Source organism: Echiichthys vipera (genome assembly GCF_963691815.1).
Source record: "Echiichthys vipera genome assembly, chromosome: 1".
In the NCBI taxonomy this organism is placed as follows: domain Eukaryota; kingdom Metazoa; phylum Chordata; class Actinopteri; order Perciformes; family Trachinidae; genus Echiichthys; species Echiichthys vipera.
In genome coordinates, this window is record NC_139826.1 from 21,208,280 (window position 1) to 21,230,486 (window position 22,207).

General features: G+C 40.0%; 1 protein-coding gene across 4 annotated transcripts; it reads left to right on the plus strand.

Moving 5' to 3' along the window:
- The first annotated feature begins 1,123 nt into the window (after positions 1-1,123).
- On the plus strand, positions 1,124-17,902 carry ppfibp2a (PPFIA binding protein 2a). 4 transcript variants are annotated; one of them, XM_083916685.1, is made up of 22 exons: positions 1,124-1,580; positions 3,448-3,534; positions 4,497-4,610; positions 6,330-6,461; positions 8,105-8,401; positions 8,709-8,801; positions 10,211-10,322; positions 11,159-11,220; positions 11,907-11,985; positions 12,122-12,246; positions 12,325-12,392; positions 12,478-12,538; positions 12,730-12,868; positions 14,196-14,337; positions 14,746-14,874; positions 15,163-15,313; positions 15,540-15,651; positions 15,942-16,030; positions 16,181-16,303; positions 16,622-16,747; positions 16,848-17,036; positions 17,125-17,902. In XM_083916685.1, the coding sequence occupies exons 1-22, from the start codon at positions 1,533-1,535 to the stop codon at positions 17,344-17,346; spliced, it is 2,700 nt and encodes an 899-aa protein (XP_083772811.1). In that variant the 5' UTR covers positions 1,124-1,532; the 3' UTR covers positions 17,347-17,902. The 4 variants fall into 4 exon arrangements, with proteins under 4 accessions (XP_083772811.1, XP_083772814.1, XP_083772812.1 ...); XM_083916688.1 differs by lacking the exon at positions 8,105-8,401 and having other exon boundaries at positions 1,126-1,580; XM_083916686.1 differs by lacking the exons at positions 1,124-1,580; positions 3,448-3,534; positions 4,497-4,610 and adding an exon at positions 5,280-5,451.
- The last annotated feature ends 4,305 nt before the right edge of the window (positions 17,903-22,207 follow it).

Here is a 22,207-nt window from a genome sequence, read left to right on the forward strand (position 1 = left end):
GCAGCCTGCCGTTCACCTCTCATTCAGCTGTACTGATGCATAAGAAACTAGAATACTTTATTACAATTTTCTCAGTTACTTTTCTGTTGATTTTCTGTTCTTTTCTTTAGGCAAAATTGGTGAAGGGCTGTTCAACGCTCTTATGCAGTTAGGTGGCCAGGATTTCCAAGGCTCAGAGTGTACATCACAGTTGACCCTTGCCCCGCTCGTGGACCCCACCCTCAAGGCTCTCCAGCTGACTGAGGCCCTCAGGGCACTGCTGGAGGGGCAGGGAAATGAAGAAGAACAGGACACTCTCAGGAAACAAGTCTCCACTGATACAGCACACATTATACTGAAATGGCTGGAGAGAGATGAGGTGAGTGGTGCGTCATTCACCTCTGAAGGCCCTCAACACTCAAACAGGGAACAACGACAGACCAGAACAGCACCCAGAATGTAAATCAAATATCCCAATCTGAAATAGGCAAAATCCAATTTATTCAAAAAGGTTTATGCTAGAGATTAGAACAGACATATACTATCCACCCTATACATTCCAGTGCTCCATGAGTACATAGGTTTTATTAGTTGCATGACGGTCTTTGATCCTGGTCATCAACATCTGGAGGGCTTTTTCCTCTCTGCTAAGACGTAGTGAGCTGGAAGCTGGATCTATTGCAGACTGCACCAGTAATGAGATCCAGAGCTCCTGTTTACAAGCAGTTGCTCCCCCTTTCACTCCATAATTTCCTCCATTCTCATATTCCTGCATTACTCCTGTCTTCCCTTTTTCTGCAACAATTGTTTGTACGCCTGGTCCAGGTTGGCCCTCTTCTATTCTAATTTAATTTGATATTGTAAACTTTACTCTCAAGTTTTCCTTCAGTCTCCTCCGCCACCTCCTCCTCCACCCCTTCTGAATTCTTTACTGACTTCTTGCTCTGCACCACATCTGACAAGCATGTGCTGCAGAAAGTTTCCTCTCCCCCCGTGCCCCTTTAGGAAGTCCTGAAAAATTAGCCAAGCGAGGGGTACTTCAGACGGAGCGAGACAGGACCAGAGACAGAATGAGGGAGTTGCAGGGGAAAGAAAGGGAGGACAGAAAAAGATGAGACATAATGAGGTGGAGCAGAAATGCTGCAGATATATTGAAGCCGTTTTTTTGTGCTTGAGAGCAAAAGCAGGATAAAGCAAAAAGGGAAAGTTAGAAAGAGGTACAAAAAAAAGTGAAGAGAAGAAAGAAAGGGAGTACAGCCAACTGGCATGGTTTGAGTTATTCGCCTCGGCTCTAAAAGTCTCAGGCTGCCCAGACTCTAAACCACACGGACTAAGGTCCTCTCTGCTCTCTCTACAACTGCAATATAGAGGGTCTTTAAAAGGAGGAGAGCTGGATTCAGGGAGATCGAGAGTGCAGCAAAGTTAAGAGTCATTGTTTTGTCTTACTGTGGATTTTGGTATCAGTTCATCCTCCTTGATGCTTTATAGCACTGGATAGATTCTCTTAGTATCTGACATCAAGAGCCAGCCCTACAGTACAATGGGCCTGCAGAATGGAGTATGACATTGACTTCTACAGACATTTTGCCTGGCTTAGGAAGGTAAGACATTCACCGCTTATGTGTCTGCTCCTCATAATTTTATACTGCACCAAAGGTTACGCAGAGGATCTTGGTTGTTTATTTTGCTCTTGCAGTGTTATTGCTTTTACAACATAAATATGGTTGCCAGATAATTTGGGAGGAAGGACATGTTTTGATTGAGAGTTGAAGCATATGCGCTGCAGCATATGCAACACATCCACTCTGATATACAAACTCCTTGTGGACTGGACAAAGTTAATGTAAGAAAACAAGCAGCAACAAGACCAATATAAGCTATTATTTAATTATTTGAAATGCTTTTGTTTTAGGGTAGATAAATGGATCACCACGTGGGTGAAATATTGAATGCACAACAAGTCTGCCAAACTGGTCACACGGTTAAAGGGTTTGAGGTGAAGGATAAATGGATATGAATGTCAGCAGAGATCATTTCCTGCCACTTGAACCTATAGGGAGTCTTTGGACAGCACATACCATCTTGCTACCATTAAAAAGACATTAGTTCTCCCTGCCTCCATTAGGTAACAATTCTTACTGAATGTTAAATCCATAAAGGAAGCATTTCTATGCATGTACTTGTCAATCATTGATATTACATATACAATTTTGACCTGCAGGTTAGTAATGTATCAAGAACATTACTTGATCATCTTTACAGGCAAAATAACTGACTTCCCGTATGCCACAGATATCACTAGTCTTCATGACAATGTTTGGAATATTTTGAAATAGTAAGAAATAATTATACTAATATAATAGGTACAGTACATTGTAAGTAGAAATATATTTATATAACACTTCAAGTCAAATATTACTAGGTGCTCTACAAAAAAATACAGAAAAATAAATTAACTGATAAAAACTGAACACGAAATTATGAGAAAAAAAAGAAAATAATGTATTGTGTAATGCAATGCAATTCAAGAGTCCATAATGACTACTTCCCATATCAGGGCATCCAAAAACTCAAATAATTGTTGAGCTAAATCAACACCTCACTGACAGTGTCAACAATTACAATTATACAACAATTATAATTGTGAAGTTTCATAAAGGAAGTCTGGACTATTATTTTGTATTGGATTACAATATATCTATATACATATGTGTGTGTGTGTGTGTGTGTGTGTGTGTGTGTGTGTGTGTGTGTGTGTGTGTGTGTGTGTGTGTGTGTGTGTGTGTGTGTGTGTGTGTGTGTGCCAGAATCTCAGAATCTACTGGCTTCATAGACTAAACTAAGAAAAATATCAAAGGGACTAGAGGAGCTGTGCTGGACACAAATGCTATTGATCCCAGAAAGTGAAGAATAGAATGTCTCTAATAACACTTAAAGTATGCATATTGCAAAATCAAATAGTAAACTGCTAAAACACATGTATTCAGTGTTTTTAAAGTCTGATGAAAAGAGTATATTAAAGGCTTAATGGTATTTTAAATGATTGAAAACCACTTGCTGGCACAGATGATGGAAGCCGGTCTACATAATGTTTCCATGATTGTGGTTGAAAGGATTTTCTGAGAAATTTGAGTCAATTTGGTTGCACTTTGCTTCCCTTGCTCAATGATGGCTCTGACATATCCCTGCCTGCACACACCCTGAGCTCAGCCTTCACCCAACATTTTTCACCCTGCTAATTAGCTGGTATAAAAAATGTTGTACACTAATGTTTAATACCCGATTAGGACCTGTAAACCTTTTACAGACTTTTCCACAAATAATTTACAGACACAACAAAGTGTGAAACTGAGGTTTGTGTATGTACGTGTCTGAGACTGCAACCTCACTACAGAAAAATTAAATCCGACCAACTGGGCAACCATTCTGTGTTAACAGTGAACCTAATAGCTGACCTTTATTCTGAAGGTAAACCTCCATTCATCTGGTAATAGTGAGTCCTACCAGGAGCGCTTATCACGTCTGGAGGGAGACAAAGAGTCACTAGTTCTGCAGGTGAGATTTGTCACTCCTAACACTCAAAATACAATCTCTGTCTGTCTCTTTTTGTGTAAGATTTATGACCTTTAAAAAAGGTTTTAACCTGAAGCATGCCTGAACATTCGTTGAGATAAAGGTGAATCAATTCCATTGTGTATGAGCCTGCTCAAATAAAAGAGGATATGTGACACCACACTGTTGGTGGGAACTGATTCTAAACAGTGCACATATCACATAACAACTTTAGAGGAGAGAGGCGAGGAAAGGAAGGGCAAAGGTGGATCACAGTATCGTGTTGTAAATGTTGCGTAATTCTTTTGCATGGGCGAAGCAACAGTTATTAAGCTGGTTTAGGCTACAACACTAGAATGTCTTTGTCTGCACATGAGTATGTGTAGTGTGTAGTTATGAGTACTGCTAAACAAGTGACAACTCAGACAGGTTGAGGCTAGCAGCACCATGTGCTGTAGCGTGTAGGTGTGTGTGAGAGAGCAGGTGCTCTGTTTGTTTCTTCAGGCCTCACATACAACATTCCTTTAGAAAATCTGATCCACTTGGCTGGTCCGACCAGCCTTTTAGCATGTGATTAGCTATTATGGGGCCTTAATGGTTTTTCTAAAGATTTACATTAAACCTGCTGACATTGCTGGAGCTATTGAAGTGTTGCAAGCACCTACTGAGGCACAAAGGATCATTCATTTCTGCTCAAAGCAACATTTGCACTGTTTGGTCTGGCACAGATGCCGACATCTTGACAAAAAATAAGCATAGCATTTAAATTAAAATAGCTCATATTAGTGTGAAACTGTAGTAAAGGAGATAATCTGAGGTCTTAAGTAATTTGCTAGTCCTAGACTGCAATTATGTGATTCAATGTGTAACTAAATGATGGCAAAAGAGTTGTATTGCCAAGTTTGGTGTAGAAAAAAAACACCCATCTTAACTAACTTTCTGTCCACACACACAACTTTACCCAGGTGAGTGTGCTGACAGACCAGGTGGAAGCTCAGGGGGCCAAGATCAGCGATCTACAGTGTTCTCTGGTTGAGCATCAGCACAAACTCAACTCCACAGAGGAGATGCTACAGCAGGTACACAGCTTTACAGACCTTGAGTAAAAACATTGCACATTAGACTTTAATCAAGAAAGTCTGAGTTCAGGAGTCATCCAGGACTTTTTTTTTTATCATATTGTTCTTCCGTTTAATGAGATGGGACAGGGCCCCAGACTGTCAATCTATCTTTGAAGTTATGCCTCTTCTGCAGAGCCAATCTTTTCTCATAAGCTGTAGAATGCAACTCGGGATGAGTTCTGCTTCCTGGGGAACAAATTCCTTGCTAATATTCCAGTGTTTCTTGTCGTAGATTACCTTGACAACCAAAATATTTAGGACGCTCAGACTCATTCCACAGCAGTGTGTCAGAGTGTTTTTCAGATGTATGCAGGGCCAGACGGGTCTGTCTGGGCAGGTGATTACAGCAATATTAGCCACACCCCAAACCTGTAACCACCATGAACCGCATGCTCTCTCTCTCTTTCTCTCTCTCTCTCTCTCTCTCTCTCTCTGTCTCTCTCTCTCTCTCTCTCTCTCTCCCCCTCCCTCTCTTTCTCTCTAGAAATGAGACTAAGAGAGGGAGAAATGACTAAGGGAGGCACAGCTGAAAAAGGTGGAGAGATGGGAGGGAGGAAGGAAGAATAGGGGTGGTGCTCCTTTAAGAGTTACTGGGTGTGTGTGTTGAACTTTCAGTTGTTTGCTTTTGATGTGAAATCTACAACTGCGGCTCTACTAAACACTATGAAGGTCACTGAATGGAATGGATTTATATAACTCATCTACTGAAACTACAAGACACTTGAAACCATTGCATCCAAGAGGAAAATGCACTAACCCTTCCTTTGCTGCAGGCAGACACTGGAGTAAGATGAACCAGGTATCAATCAATCAATGTATTTCAATCTTATAATGCTGCTATGAAATTTCCATTCAAAATTCAACCTATCTGACTAATTTTATAAGTGCCAGGAATGGCTATCTGATTAGTTGTAAACAGAACTATATGTGTGCAGTGTACCAAAGGGCAGCCAGGGCTAGTTTCTTAGAGACATGGTCATTATGAGGCTTTGGACCTAAGCCGTAAATCTCTTCCTGGTGACAAAGCTCTAATATTTTCCATGTGTACACTCTAGAAGAAGCCCAGATATTTTCCGAAGCCAGAGTTTGAAATGGATGTATCCATATGTACTGTTTGCCTGCCTTCCGATGCTCATTTCTGGACTTTAAATGATTTAGCACCTGCTTGAAATCAACCAAATTAGTAATACATCTGCCCATATAGCCTGGCTTAACTCTCAAGGCTGACGGCCATTTATGACAGATAGTCAGAACTGTATAGCAGACTCTCAGCACATGGTTTGATTGGCAGTGGTTCAAAGTGAGAGGAAAATGCACCTGTCAAAGTTATTTTAATGTTCTTTCTATGAATGTTTTGCATGCTTTCGGTATCTCTCTCCCTCTCACTCCCTCTCTCTCCCCCTCTGCTGTGTACTTTGAGTGAGCTGTGAAATAGGCATTATAAATAGTGGTCATGGGTTGTGTATATTTAGCCACTCAAACAGCGTCTGAAACCAGTGGGTTTGTCCTGAGGGGACTGTCATTACAAAACTGGAAGCTTTTTCTGCCTCATACTTGCATGTTGCCTTTGTTCAGTAAGTATTGAGCATTGTGTTTCATTGAAGGGATTATGTATGTATGTATGTTTGTAACCTGTATGTATGTTTGTGTTTCCCTCTTGCTGTATGTTGATGACAGGAGCTCTTGCACAGGACGTCATTAGAGAACCAGAAGCTGAATCTTATGGGGGAGGTGTCATACCTGAAACTCAAGTTGGCCGACATGGAGGGAAAACAGAGCCATGGGGCTGAAAGGCAGCACAAAGCAGAGGTATGGCTTCTCACACAGCCAAATATGCCTATTTGTATTGGTATTTGATTTTTAATATACAGTACAGTATGTGGGTATGGTTGTGTTATTAGAACTTATTTAAAGACCATAGCATTCAAAAGGGTTGCCATGTTGAGTGGTAACCAGTTGGACCTTTATATACTTCGTAGCAGAGTTTCCTAAATGTGAGCAAAAAATAATTTCACTCTGACAAAAATGGTACAATACAACTGCAAAAGCTTGACTATGTAAATATGAATGCCTTATATGCAAATGACCTTACAGTTGGTTTCACCAAGAACTGTTTGCAAGGGGGAATAAGTTTAGCTAAAATCCCCAGGAACTTCTTTTTTGACTTCAGTCCTCGGAAATTTGAACCCAACTCTGCCAGGAATGAAGAGGGTACACACAAAAATCTGCCTTATGTTCTGATGGATCTAACCTTGAAATCAGCTGCTGATTTTATGGTACATCATAAACGCTTTTTGGACTGATGGAGGGGAACATTAACCAAAACCCTGGCTATGTTGTCCCTGGGCAAAGTCCACAGGAAAAAAAAAAAAAAACTCTCCAAGGGGTTTAAATTTTTTTGTCAGCTTAAACTGAATCATGTATTTGCTTAAGTCTGATGTGTTAGGTAACGAGCAGACATCCTGGGCATTCAGTGACCATATAAATTGGAGAAAGAGGAAGCAGTGAAAGCAGAACTACTACCAGACATGATACTGTACTGTATGTAGTTACTGTCAAAACACTGCTGGTCAAAGAGCCTTTGTGTCCTCAGGTTAAAAGAGTTCCTGCATAGCAAAGCTGGCATGATGAATAGCGGGACAAATATAAGTGTGTGAAGCCTTCAAACCAGAGAATCGTGCTCTTGGTGGTGGGTGAAGTTTGATTTGGTCAGTCTTAAAAAAGGAAAACAGAAATATTCTCAAGTGTTTAATTTGTATTATAAGCAGAAAGTAACAGCATACTGTATGTGCATTATGTATGTGCACAGCAGTGTCCCAGTCCTTCTTAATACTGCTTTCATAATGTGAACAAACCCAACTTTCCCCATAACAGCTGCGTGGACTCAAGGAGAATAGGAAAAATACTTTACTGGCCTCCCACGTGCTGCCTCTACTACACAAACATGTCCACACACACAAACACACACTCACACAACATGTGGAAGCCTCCTTGCTGTGGAGCCAGTAAGCTTACAGTTAAATTTAGCCATGCACGCACTCCATATCATCTGTCATATCCGCTGTACTGGACCCCAAGTGAGACTTCCTCTGTCCACAGTCCAGGCATATCTCAGCTCCTGTTTACACTGTTTTTGAAGGAACATGGGCACGGATCCCCTCCGATGGCAAACCCACTCACCCCTCTTGCAATTTATGTTTCTAATACTGGCTCACTAGCATATTTATGTATTCAGGCTCAGGACCAGATCTACACTTTCTTAGGACTTAAAATATCAGATGACATGAGGTAGAGTAAAATATCACATCTATAACAAAGTATTCACACACACACACACACACACACACACACACACACACACACACACACACACAAACTGACATATACATCTACTTTATAGTATTTCCTCTTCTCTTTCCAAACCCCCCCCCCCCCCCCCCCCCATCCGTCAGACTGTAGTGAATTTCATTAGTGAGCTGCAGGAGCAGATGTGTAGGTTTCAGAAGGAGATCAATAGCAAGATCCTGGAGAAAAAGGCCTTGGAGATCCCGGCTAACAGCAGCTCTCCGATGGTGTGCTCCACTGAGTCCACTGATGGCAAGGGCTCAAACCCCGAGCCGTCCTGTGACAGAACCTCAGGGGTGACGCACAAACTAGAAGAGGCTCCAGATGGCCCTGATGGACACACACACAGCCCGGAAGCGGGTAGCTCAGATGCAGAGCAGCAGAACCACTGTGAAGAAGAAAGTGTAGGCAAAGCCTGCCTGCATGGCATCTAATGTTTTGTACAGCATGGATTGTCTCACTTTAGTGTGCGTAATCCTTAACTTCACTTGCAAATGAATCGAGCACTTACTAAATTTCCTCAGCAGCAATAAATGTCACTGTGCAACTTGGTCAAAAATAATTGCATTCCTCAGTTGTGCATCACTGTGTGACACAATTAATATGCTAATGTATAAATGTAATATTGTGTGTTATGGAACAATGTGCAGATTTACTAACATCACCTCAATATTTCAAGCTTGCTATATGTTCTCATTCATTCCGTTTTAGGTGTTAATTAAAGAGCTCAGGATTCTCAAGGAGAAAGTGGAGGACCTTGAGGATCACAAGATACAGTATGAGAAGAAACTCAAAGCAACAAAGGTAAAATAAAGTTCTGATTTTCATGGTGTCTAGACTTTGCAATACACTGTCAGTGCCCAAATTCCACTGCTAAGTGTCCACTCAACTTTCCTAAATGCTGTCCAATCCGATGTCCCAGCCAGTGTTGTGAGTCATTCTGTTTTGAACGGACACAGTATATTTTCTCAAGAAGTCTGAACTATTTTACCTTCTATTTTGATAGTCTGTAGAAATAGATTTAATGATGCCTTAGTCCCTTTTCATGCCCTACTTCTTTATATTGGCATGATCCCACAATATTAACGTCTTAGACTTTATTGAGAGGTTTAACTTTCTCTCACCCTAAGATGAAATCAATATCTTCCAATTATTTAATCACTTCTCTCTCTGTCTTTCTCACTGTTTTTCTTCTGGTACAATATATGTCTGTGTATTAGATATATGTCATTGTGCTATTCTACTTAAACAATAGTTGGATTTTACTATTTTATTCATATAAGTGTTGCCTGGTCCACTGACTGTATAGTCCAAACAGATTGGATTTAAAAATTGGCATTAGGACCATATGGGAATTATCCATATACCTTAGTCATTTCGTTCTCAAATGAGGTGTGCCTGGTTTGTTGTGCAGTGTATGTGAATAGTGTATATGACCCTCTGCAGTTCTTCAAATATCGGTACCTCGCCATCAACTTGATGGTTACCCAGAATTGCTAAATGAACGAATATTGCATTTCACAGAATGTGTTATTGTTAGTGTGGAGCTTTGGTTACCGGTAGCAGATGGCTAGAAAAATGTTTCTTGAAACAAGCAGGATAAATCTTTATCTACCTTTGAATGACTGGCTACAGATGCTAATATGGCAGATACTGAGCTAAATAAAAATGCTTTACGTGTGTGTGTGTGTGTGTGTGTGTGTGTGTGTGTGTGTGTGTGTGTGTGTGTGTGTGTGTGTGTGTGTGTGTGTGTGTGTGTGTGTATTTTATTTTACATTTTAAACAGTGGGGAGTTTGTTATCAGATAAAATAAGGAGTATTTGTGGCAAAAGTGTATTTTACATACAGAAATACAGAACACACTAGCCTGAACTTAACTTTATCACCATCTGTTGTGCACATACACCCTTCAATTTACTTTAAACAAACTACAGTATATTATAACTCCAGACAGTAGTGGCCTAATATTTGGTTCTCTAGAATTCAAGGAAGACACATTTCTGTGCTTTGCTGTGGGTGCTTTAGGTAGTGGTGTGGAAAAAAACAATATCTTACAAAATTTGAGTTTCAATTGGAAAGATGCATGTAAGTGTCTTGTTTTTTGTGAATGTTAAAGAGCTTTTAGCTGTGCATGTTTTTAGCAGACATACTGACACAAATTGTTCAGTGCACCGTTCTTTTTGCTGAGATCCCTCACTGTGTGGCATCTACAGGCAGAGATCAGCAGCCTTCAGCAGCTCCTGCTCAGTAAGAACGCCGAGATCGAGAGCTTGCACACTCAGCTTCTAGCCAGACCTTCTCTTTCCCCAGAGAGCCCAGAGAAAGGTAAGCAAAGCACCCAGCCTTAAGCCCTAACTAACCTGCCAACAAAAGGCAGAGTTACCCAGTCTGATAGGTAACACAGTTAATGATTCCACTTTGCATTGATTAACTTGCAGTAAAGCTGTGGGAAAAATCTGTCTTGCCCCTTAATAAACTGTCTCATCATGGGTCTCAGTCTCTCTCTCTCTCTGTGGAGATGTACAGGAAGAGTCTAAACACTAAATGTAAGCCTGAACAGTAATGAAAATCATTTTAAAGCCAGGGGCCATGTCTACTTTTAATCTTTCATTTATTTCCTTGCTCCAGACATGCCTCTGAATTATATTATCCTTCTGCTCTGAGGGGCAGCTTTGACAATCACAAACTGTTTTCCAAACATGACTTAATGCACCCTTTTCTCAATGCAGATCTTTCCCTTTGGCTTTACATTGTCTTTATGGATTCCTGAGAGCATACAGTCTTGTTTGTTCTTAATTTTGTCTTTTATAGATAAACACATTTCTGGACTGGTGGAGTTTAGCATTATCACTGTCACTCACCAGCCAGACTGCCTGTGTGCCTGCAATAGTTTCAAAGGAAGTGTGCATGGACTGTTGGCACAGACATGGCTAAAGCTATGATTGGTAGAGTTAAAAAAGGCTTAGGTGAATCTAAAAATACATGGTTTGGATGACACTCGTGAAGAATAAATTTTAACATATATAACATTGCTAGCATGTATTTTTGCCTTTCTTTCTAAATAACCATATGTCACTAAGTGTCTCTAAAAATTATTAATTTACATGACATGAGCAGTTGCTTAAACAGATTGACAATCAATGTGGGGTTTCTCTTTATAGATCAGGAGCTGCAGAGGCTTAGGAGTGGAATGAAATCACTGGTACTTGCCAATGATGAAAAGGTAGGTTACCAGTGAATTTGGAAACCGGTCCTTTCTCTTTCTGGTCAACACAGCTGTATGTAATTATGCAGTATAAAGCAGTGTGTGTGTGTGTGTGTGTGTGTGTGTGTGTGTGTGTGTGTGTGTGTGTTGTCGTCCGTTTACTACAATGAAAAGTGTTTCACTGGCCTGTATATAAAACTGTTGTCATCATGCTGTTAGAAGGTAACTGTTTTTAGACGTTGTCATTTCTCAAAGTTGCCGCCCTCCAACCATTTATAGTACAGAGGGGCTTTTGTATTCTCCCTCACAGAGAATATGGGACTTTAAAGACTAACAGACGAGGGCCGACATGTGGCACACTCCTGAAGACACATACGTACACACAACCCAAGGCGAGCCATTTCAGGCAAAACCACACTTAAGTAGGCCTCGATCTGCCAAGCCTAATTTTGGAAAGAGCTACATTAAGAGAACCATGTCAAAACCAGGCATGGGCACCACTTCAAAAAACACACACTGCACGCAGCTGGTTACCACAACTAAGACTTCCAGCCAGGCCTGTGTCAGTCCCCTCCCTATCCACTACTTTGATGTAAAGGCCATATGGTGAATGGTGGTTGGTTGTGTGCCATATCGGTTAGTAAAAGAGTGAAGCAGATAGTCCATATGTGTGTGTTTTCTAAGGTTTCCTCTGTTTTCCTCAGGAACAACGTATAGAAGAGCTCACTCTGCTCCTAAATCAGTGCAGGCAATTCAGAGATGTCACTCACACCACAAGGCAAGGTAATCAGCTCTTTCACTCCTTTATCCCTCCCTTGTTAGCAACAACATTTGAGTACAAAAGCCTACCAGTCTCCCCTTCTTAACAGAAACATGTGTAACTGCAGTTGAGAAGTATTTCTTCTTCTTGTTACTGTAGCTCCACCTGCTGTTCGTTCACTGTCAAATGGCAGGACTCCATCAAGCAGCAGTGAGGAAGAAGAGCATGCACTGATGAAGAATACCGACTCTGCCAGTGCAAAATCTGTGGATGTAAAGTCTGAAGTGGGTACAGAAGTTTTTTTTTTTATTATTTAAATAAACATTATTTAAAATTTTTTTATTTTTCTTTACTCATCACAGGTTTCCACAAGCAGTTCTTCTTCACAACAAACATCTGTTTCATCAGCCCAGAAGGACAGTGATTCCAGGTAGCGAAGCAGCTCCGTGTCAATGGATGACGCAATATCTCTTAGTGGGATTTTTATTAGATTATTGTTGTTTTTGTCTTCTCAGAACAGATCCGCAGATTTTATCAAGTAGCATGAATGACCTAACAAATGGACATTTACAAAAGGTATTTTGTGATCATCATAAAAATGTAATATGCCAATCATATGTCATTTAGCTTTTAATGTATATAAACATCTTGAAAACTTCCGATCCTTATTTTTCAATGCATGAGAGGTCTCGCGTATTTGTACAGTATAGGGTTTTGTACACACAATTATTGTCTTTTCGATTTGTATCTCTGTGTGGTTTATCCAGAATGGTCCGGATGACATCAAAAGCCAGACGCTGCCTGTCAATTCCTTTCTGTCTGAGCAGAATGGGAGCGGAGGTAGCAGCAGTGAAATCCAGAGTCAAAGGTCTCCAGATGGGAGCGAAGACGGAGACTCCAGCCAAAGTAAATCCAGACATATTAGTCTAGGCTCCTATGCATGATGATGGGTAGTGTGCAGTAATAATCCCTGATGTAATATCAAACTTCCCTTTTCTCTGTAATAGTTATGAGGCCAGTATTTCCCATGAGCAAAGGCAGTATTCATATTTTTAGAGAAAACTACTCTTCTTTGACCAGACGTCCACTGTACCTTTGATCGCATCTAATTACAGGGGCCCCTGACAGAACAGATGAAGTGGGGATGGACTTTCTTACCAAACACACCCTCTCTCTTGCTCTGATTGACCACATTTATCCCAACTCCACCCTTCCTTAACTTCACTGAGTAGTTTTAACTTGAGCCCCACCCTGATTTCTCGCTGCTGCGTTCTGTTGCAGAGTTGGGACTGATTGCAGCCAATATAATAAAGATCACACCTTGTAAAACTTAGTTCAAACCCCTTCTTTTTTTCACGGGACATTAACCAATGAATTATTTGCTGAACTCAATGGTCTCCAACCTGGCTCCCTCTCCTGAATAGACCATTGTTAAAAGGCAGACCACCACATGTGCGCTACTTAGCATTTAAATGTTCTGTTTGGTATGCAAGGAGAAAGAAAAGTTTACTTCTTTCTATTTTGTTCCCCTCCTCATACTCCTCCTCCTCATCATCATAATTATTTTGTCTTTAACAATACCCCAACAGGAAACTATTAATTCTGACAGTCAAATCTTTACAAAGATCCCACTGCTCAAATGTTGTTTTTTTTGGATATGTTACAGTAAGGCTGTGTCTGCTCTATTTTTAAATGTCCCAAAACATGCTCATTTTCTGGTTCACTTCTGTTCTGTTCTGTTTCTGTGTTTCTACCAGAACATGCTTACATGCATTAATGCACAAGCAACACAATTTCTTTATTTTAGTATGTGTCTCAATATATTTGTCTGAAACACTCGATTTAGGGCCCCTTCTCTTTAAGCTCCCCCCCAAAGAAAAAAAGTCCAGTCAGCTATGATTTGTCACTGAAGTGCCACCTTTCATTATACTGTAGTTATGACATCACAACGGTATAGCAGTCCTGACGGCTTGTTTAAAGGCACAGTTTCTGAATATGGGCTGTTTGCATTTCTTGACTGAGCATTTTTACAACACCACAGTATTGTTCTGCTTTTTTATTATAAAAATAATGTAAATCTCACTTTTGTTTTTACAATACAGGACCTGTAGAATATTTAATTGCATCTCTGAAATGTTGCATCTAAGTAGCCATCCACAGTACAGTTCATACAATTTGAACTATATTTTTTTCAAGCAGTATAACACTGACTGTTTTTTGTAACTTCTCACAGAAAAGCTGGAGAGAGTTGATGACAGCCCTTCAAGCGATGATTCCCCTGTTCATTCTGGAGCGAACACACAGCTTGGCCAGCGAGCTGTAGGCTCAACAGAATACATGAAGAATAACAGGAGCTTTAAGAGGCTCTGGGGAAAGTGAGTGTCGGAAAAATGCAATGATACATCAACAATGCTCCAACACAAATTATTGCCAAATAGAGCCAAAAAAAGCACAACCAAATATTGAATAGACCTAAATAATGTATGTGTATAAAATTAGTACTGCAAGTCTAAATAACATATGATTGATATAGAAAATATTCAGCTGTGTATATTTAACATGCAGGTTTTATGTAATTAATTAATTAATATAAGAATTACATGATTAAATAAAACTGTCAGATATTGAGGGATAATGATAACCTTTATTGACTCTCAGTACATTGACTTCATGTATTTTCAATTATCTCTTTTTCTTACATCTTACTTAATAATGATGTGAATATACTCATTTTGCATTGAGGATGAAAGTAGTTTCTAAAATGTGTACCCTTGCCCATACAGACTTCGAAGAACTCAGTCTGGAGGGCTCCAGGCAGCGGATCAAGATGTTGGTCAGTTTAGAAGAGGGGGACTGCGTGCGACAGCAGGACCCAGGCTGACCAGGACACCTGAAACTTATGACTCTTCACGGTAAAGCTCAGTATGCCTCGACCAGACCTTGTAGCACAGTACTGTAAAGTGTTCTGCCAGGTCACCGTTCTACTTTTCTGCTTTAAAACAATCTGGTTTGGTTCTCCTGCCTCATCACCTGCCTCCACAATATCCTAACTACCCAAAGGAAAAGAGGCTTGAGGTCTTTTCTTAGCGTAACAAATTCTATTTTAAATGTTTAGTGTGTTTATGTATTAAGCTGACCATTTTAAATACTTGCAATACATGTATAAATAGATTATGTGATTTGTATATATTTTTTTGTAGTGATATGAATGTTCCATTCTGCCAGTGGACCAAGGAGCAGGTATGTGGCTGGCTAGAAGACTATGGACTGGGCCAGTATGTCAACCTCACCAGGCAGTGGGTCGAACACGGACAGACACTGCTGTCTGCCACACCTCAGGACTTTGAGAAGGTCAGAGAATAAAAAAGGACAGTTTATGCCACTTTAAAATATGAAAATATATTGAATTTACAACTCAATGGTTATGCATGTCTTGATCAGTGTAAACAAATATTTATGGTTAATTAGGAAAATTATAAAAGTTAATCAGGCCAAATTCAACTGCATGTGTGTTTAAACCACCAATTATTCCCCAATCCTTAGTTTTATCATGACAAATAGTCCTTTCTGACCTCAGGAGATGGGTATGAAGAATCCACTACACAGGAAGAAGCTGCAGCTCGCTCTGAAGGCATTCATCACTAAAGTTGTAGAGAAATCGTCAGAACTGGACTACATCTGGGTCACTCGTAAGACTCTTAAATGGAATAATTTGAACTTCTCACACTGCATGTTCTCATTTGAATCAGGTCCACAAATAGAGAGTGAGACTTCTTGTGCCACAAACCAAACAAAGACATGTAATGTGTGAGATGTAAAGAAATTCTGAAATCAAATGCAAATACAGCCAGCATTCAAAACCAGGAAGTATAATCTAACTGAGCAGTTACGGTGAGCATGTTTTGACAACTGACAGCTGGTGATACTTGATTCAGCATTCAAAAGTGAAAAAGTGAATTAATGCTTGATTTTCACTCAGGATGGTTGGACGATATTGGATTGCCCCAGTATAAAGACCACTTCCATGAAGCTCGAGTGGATGGTCGAGTGATACAATACCTCACAGTGGTAAGACTTGATTCTCCATCTGGAACATTTTTTATAAAAGTGGGGGCCTGCAAATACATGTATTTAAATTTCAGACATGATTTAAAAAACATGGCATGAATTTGTATACTTTTCATAAAGTTCACTGATGTTCTTTTGCTGTTTACTCAGAATGACCTCTTGACTCTGAAGGTCACCAGCCAGCTTCATCACCTCAGTATTAAATGTGCCATCCATGTCCTTCATGCCAACAAGTTCAACCCCAACTGTCTTCGACGTAGGCCTGGGGCAGAGGTAAGTACAAGTTGAAACTGTGGATTGTGCCAGGGAGAGTTGCATGTAGCATTTGTATATATTTTAAGTTGTATGTGTATGTTATGCTACATTTGATGTGTACATTCTGCTCTTATATGAATTGGTCATGATCTTAGTTGGCCACAAGATGGCAGCCCTCAAACAGAAATCAAATACTTTAAAACACATATATCCTTTCATACTACATCATTGCCTCTGTTAAAGCTTCATTCTGCCCACTTCTAGGGTATTTAGAAGAAAGTTCAAAGAGTTATGAGTGAGATGGAAGACTAATATTTCTGTTTTTAACTTCTTCAGAAACAGCCCTCTCCCTCAGAGGTAGTGCAGTGGTCTAACCATCGCGTGATGGAGTGGCTGAGAGCAGTGGACCTAGCTGAGTATGCTCCTAATCTACGGGGCAGCGGCGTTCATGGTGGACTGATTGTAAGTACTGTAGAGTTTGAGCTTTACTGCAAGTTTTTCAGAGGGTTATATTACAAGCCCGGAAACCTAACTTTGTCACCTGCTGTATGCTCTTTGATAGATCCTAGAGCCTCGCTTCAGCTCAGAGACTTTGGCCCTGCTGTTAAATATTCCTCCACAGAAGACTTTGCTCCGCCGCCACCTCGCCACTGCTTTCTCTGCCCTGGTGGGGCATCAAGCCACGCAGGAGAAGCGAGAGTATGGCAACGCCACAGGCCACGTGCCCCTCACTACCACTGCTAAAGTAAAGGTAAAGAGCATGATCCAAGAATCACAATTTGTTTGCGGTTGAAGCAGCGTAACTGATTTATTAATGGGTTGGACTTTTTTGTTTTCAGCCAAAGAAGTTAGGCTTCACCCAATTCAGTCACCTCAGAAAGAGGAAACCTGATGAATCTGCGGACTATATCTGCCCCATAGACAGTGGAGTTTTGACAGTGAATGGGGTTTCTCGCTTGCCCTCTGCAGCTCTTAGGGGCCTTAGCCCTACCTTGGACAGACAGGCTGAGAAGCAGGAACATATGGGGATAAAAGCTCAGACTAATAGCCCAAAACAATAATTTAAAATACAGCACACTCCCCTCTCACTCACTAAGAGACTTTGTGAATCAGTGGAAATTCTGATGCAGAAATGTACCTGATGAATCCATGTGGAAACTTGCTGGATGGGCTGCAAAATGATGTGTTAAGCAAATTATGTTAATTGTTGTTAATGTATTTTTAACCAGATGTCTCTATTCATCTTAAATGTGATAAATGGTGACAATGTCTGAATTGCTTTTTTGAAAGCTGCTCTCTGCATTCCTTTTACAGTTGGATTCCAAAGCTTATATTTTACTTTATAATGATGCCTTTTACTGACCATTTTGTATCTAAACTTCTGCATATTTAGTTTGAATATTGATGACATTTCATGTTATATATCTGGATTGACTGCAGAGTGTACTAATTGACTTTACTTTAAAAATTTCTCTCATTCATCTTCTATATGAGTGAAAAATTAAATCACTTTGTTTCTTGATGGTAGACTTACTCTTTTGCACCTTCAAATACTGTTTGTTTGTATAGGATTTTACCAAAATGTTGCCTTGATCATTGTGAATATGCAGTAATATAATAAACATCCCCTCAACAGTTAGTTGTGTTTTCATTTTTGGGGACCTTCAGAGCAAACGCTTCATGTTCGTGTTTAATTTCAGAAAATGATTAGCATTATTGCAGTATTATTATTATTATACATACATTACATATATAGTATATATCACTTCCTAAGGATGGGTCTTAGGATCTTGAGTTTGAATTGATCCATTACTGCCCACTACTGGTCACAAAAAAAAATACAAGGATGATTGACACTACACTATTGTACAGAAGGTTTGGTTTGTTCAAGTCCAGATTCCTCAAAGTGCAAGGCAAGGCACGTTTATTTATACAGCACAATTCAACAACAAGGTAATTAGGGTTAGTGCTTTATGTGAAACATTAAAAAAACATTGTAAAGAAACATATAAAATTACATTTAAATCACATAAAGATCATCTCTAAATATACAGTATAAAGTGACATTCAAATAAAATAATTAAAAGATCAGGACATTTCTGAAAAATGATTTCCAGTTGTTAAAGTGTAATTCTGGCACAAAACCAGCATGGTCTTTTTCTGTATTAATATACATGAAATAAGCCTTTTTTTGTTCGATCAACTATCCACGGAGAGACGCTAACATCCGAGCATGGCTAACACTGATTAGCACGGGGCAGTACAGTGAAGGCATTTAAACAGCTTTTTTTAACCACTAACACTGCTCAAAATAACCCCAAACCTCTGCAGTAGCATGATTAGTATCCCTACGCATAAAATGAAGCACCAACAACGTACTAAGCAAACCCGGAGTTTAATAAAAGAGAGTTTTGAAAGACCTACCAACTGGCCTGGTACCAGCACCTTTTGTAGTAAAGTCCCTTCAAGTCGATTAACAAATGCAATACAAAAGGAAGGAGCACAAACCAAATAAAATATTTTCAGATCCCATTGCACCCTTCAACCTAATTCATTTCAGTGAAGTAAGAGCACTGAAAGCAGTGTGGGAATATTAACCTGCCTCTTTCCAGATGAATTTCATTCCACCTTGCTTCCGCCCAGCTCCACTCATCCTTCTGGGATCCCTCCACAGGATAGGTGTTTCAGAAGGCTGGGCCTTATCAAAAATCCTTGCATATGATTGAATTAACCACTTGTCTGTCATTTTTTTTGAAGTGCTACTTCAACCACTCACATAGAAACCAACCCGTGACGCTACCACTACGGCGGAGCCATTTGGTAAATCAAGCTTTTGCCAAACCCACCAAATCTGGTGATAGTCAGGTTGTGGCAATATGGCATAAGTCAACATACACTCACCGGCCACTTTATTAGGTGCACCTGTCCAACTGCTCATTAAAGCATTTCTAATCAGCCAATCACATGGCAGCAACTCAATGCATTTAGGCATGTAGACATGGTCAAGACAATGTGCTGCAGTTCAAACCGAGCATCAGAATGGGGAAGAAAGGTGATTTAAGTGACTTTGAACATGGCATGGTTGTTTTTGCCAGACAGGCTTGTCTGAGTATTTTAGAAACTGATCTACTGGGATTTTCACGCACAATCATCTCTAGGGTTTACAAAGAATGGTCAGAAAAAGAGAAAATATCCAGTGAGCAGCAGTTCTGTGGGCGCAAATGCCTTGTTGATGCCAGAGGTCAGAAGAGAATGGCCAAACTGGTTCGAGCTGATAGAAAGGCAACATTAACTCAAATAACCACTGGTTAAAACAGAGGAATGCAGGAGAGCAACTCTGAACGCACAACACGTCCTACTTTCTAGCAGATAGGTTACAGCAACAGAAGACCACACTGACACTTTATTAAGCACCAGGTGCACCTAACAAAGTTGCCAGCGAGTGTACATAACTCAAAAGACCAAACAAAACATAACAGACATGATGCCCTTTACTAGGGCTCTGGCTTGCTATATGCATGTTTTTAATAATAATAATATCAGTGGGTTGTAAATGTTATGTTAATGCAGTTACTATATTTTCCAAATGAGACAATATTGATGTATTTTACACATATTAAGTGCTGTAATGAGAAAAAACTAAATAAATGACCTGCCATTTGTCCTAGTGAATCTACTAGAATAGTGTTGCCGTGACTGTTAGTGTGGCAGGCAGACAGGTCAGCCGTCAGCTCCCTTCTGAACCCTCTTGCAGAAGCATACAGCCTTGATTAGACCAAAGACAATAATTAGGGAATCTTTTACCACTGCATATCATTAGTTCCCTAACGGAGAACATCCTGATCAATGATTACAAATGACAAGTTCATAAATAAATTAGTCCTGCTGATAAGTGTGTAAAACAAGTCAATTGGTTCATGTTAAAAGGGAAATAGAGGTCTGCAGGAAAGAAAATATTGATGGTTGGTGTTGCAAATGTCTATTGTCTAAAATATCCTACAGAGGAGGTAATTGCAATATATAAATGTTTTTTCTTAATGACTGGGTAGTGCACATAATAAACAGCTGCATAAATGTACAGTACACATGAAGAAATGCTGGAGGTTTAAAAAATAATCCTTACAGTATTTTAAACCAGCAGATGTCAGTGTTGCCTTTGGATATAAAATGTGCCATAAATACTTCCAGCGCTGAACCTTCACAGTGTGTGTCATTTTACATTATTGTTTAATTCTCCATTTTTCTACTGTTGGTATTTGACAGTGAGATGTAAGAATGCTGTTTTGATTCAATGACACTGCCTCTGCCCTTAGTTCACTAGCGTTTGTGTGTAATTTGCTGGACTGCATTTCTACAATTGTAATTACACTTTCATCTAGAAAGACTAGAACATGGGTATCATGCCAGCACAAAGGACTTGAGAGGATGTCACACTTCTTCACACAATCTTAAAATACAGATGGCATGCATAAAAAAAAAGTTAAAACATGGATGTACATGTATCCACATATACTCTCTATTTTAAAATGTGTTTTCTACTCGGCTGTGTGTGTATTAATTTGGGTTTATCAATGTGCATGTAGGCATGTGCTAATAGAATTGGCATTGTTTATAATAGTGCATCTTAGCTAATTTCAGTAATGTGATCCCGCCTTCACTAGATGACAGTTTAATAGCTATTATTTGTGTCACCCTCTCTCATAATGCTTTAGCAGTAAATTGCTATGTTCAGGGGACTGTGGTATGACTGACATCTTACCTTGTAATACGATACCTATTGTTTTAATTAAGTGAAAGCGATTGTGACATTTATTGGTTTCCAAGTTACTTGTTAATGGCAGTATAAGAAAAAAAGTGGAAGTAAATTATCATGGTTTAAATTGCATAAATTATTTGCAAACCCTTTGCTAATGATTACACATTATTATCCCACTGAGACTGTCAAGGCATTTGAATACATCACAAATAAAACAACACAATGATGCAACACAACCCCTCTTGGCAATGCCTGAGCCCCCTCTCTTCTCTGTCTTATCTTCTTTCTGTGTGGTTCTATGTGTGTGTGTGTGTGTGTATGTGTGTGTGTGTGTGTGTGTGTGTGTGTGTGTGTGTGTGTGTGTGTGTGTGTGTGTGTGTGTGTGTGTGTATGTGAGTGTGTGTGTGTGAGTGTGTGTGTGTGAGAGAGAGAGAGAGAGAGAGAGAGAGAGAGAGAGAGAGAGAGAGAGAGAGAGAGAGAGAGAGAGAGAGAGAGAGAGAGAGAGAGAGAGAGAGTAATGTTCATTTATTCTATATCACGTTTGTGGTAAAATTTCCCATTTAAATTATAGAGGCAGAAATTTATTCTGTTACCGAGGCTCCTGTTTAAAGTATTGCCAGTAGCCAGTGTTAGTGCTTTAAGTCATCACCCTGTCTGTTTGATCTATGGACTCACTAAGATGTCTTTAGTGGAGCGTAATCATGTTTTCATATGATGTCACTGGTCGTTCCCGTCATTAACTTGCCACCAGCTTGCCAGTTTGGGGAACATATTCGATGCTAGGGTGGTGCATGTGTTGTGTACTCTCCATCCAGCCACTAAAGCAGTATCTGTCTCCAGCGCACCAGTTTGTTCTGACAGGCCTGCCACAATGATGACTGCATCACCCAGATGTGACAGAGCAGCTTGAGAGCCAACCCTGACACGCCGTCAAAAGGAGCAGCCAGCCGTCTGTATGAGCCTTCTTCTGCCCCATCAAACCTCAGTGCCCATCTCTTCCTGTACAGCCAGGCACCATCAACCAAGCTGTTTCTCTCCGTTTGCTTTTCCATGCCAAGTGCATCTTCTGAAATAGCCATATATGGCTTAGATGTTATATACACATTCAGAAATTCAGTGGCGAGGAAATGATTATGATCAGCCCACTTGGCACCAAGGGCCCTCTT

What these genes read in the sequence shown, in the direction of transcription:
- ppfibp2a (XM_083916685.1), top strand. Translation starts at nt 1,533, where the DNA reads ATGGAGTATGACATTGACTTCTACAGACATTTTGCCTGGCTTAGGAAG. An exon ending in AAGAGTCACTAGTTCTGCAG is followed by an intron (nt 3,535 to 4,496) that starts GTGAGATTTGTC and finishes AACTTTACCCAG; the next exon opens with GTGAGTGTGCTGACAGACCA. An exon ending in GACGTAGGCCTGGGGCAGAG is followed by an intron (nt 16,304 to 16,621) that starts GTAAGTACAAGT and finishes TAACTTCTTCAG; the next exon opens with AAACAGCCCTCTCCCTCAGA.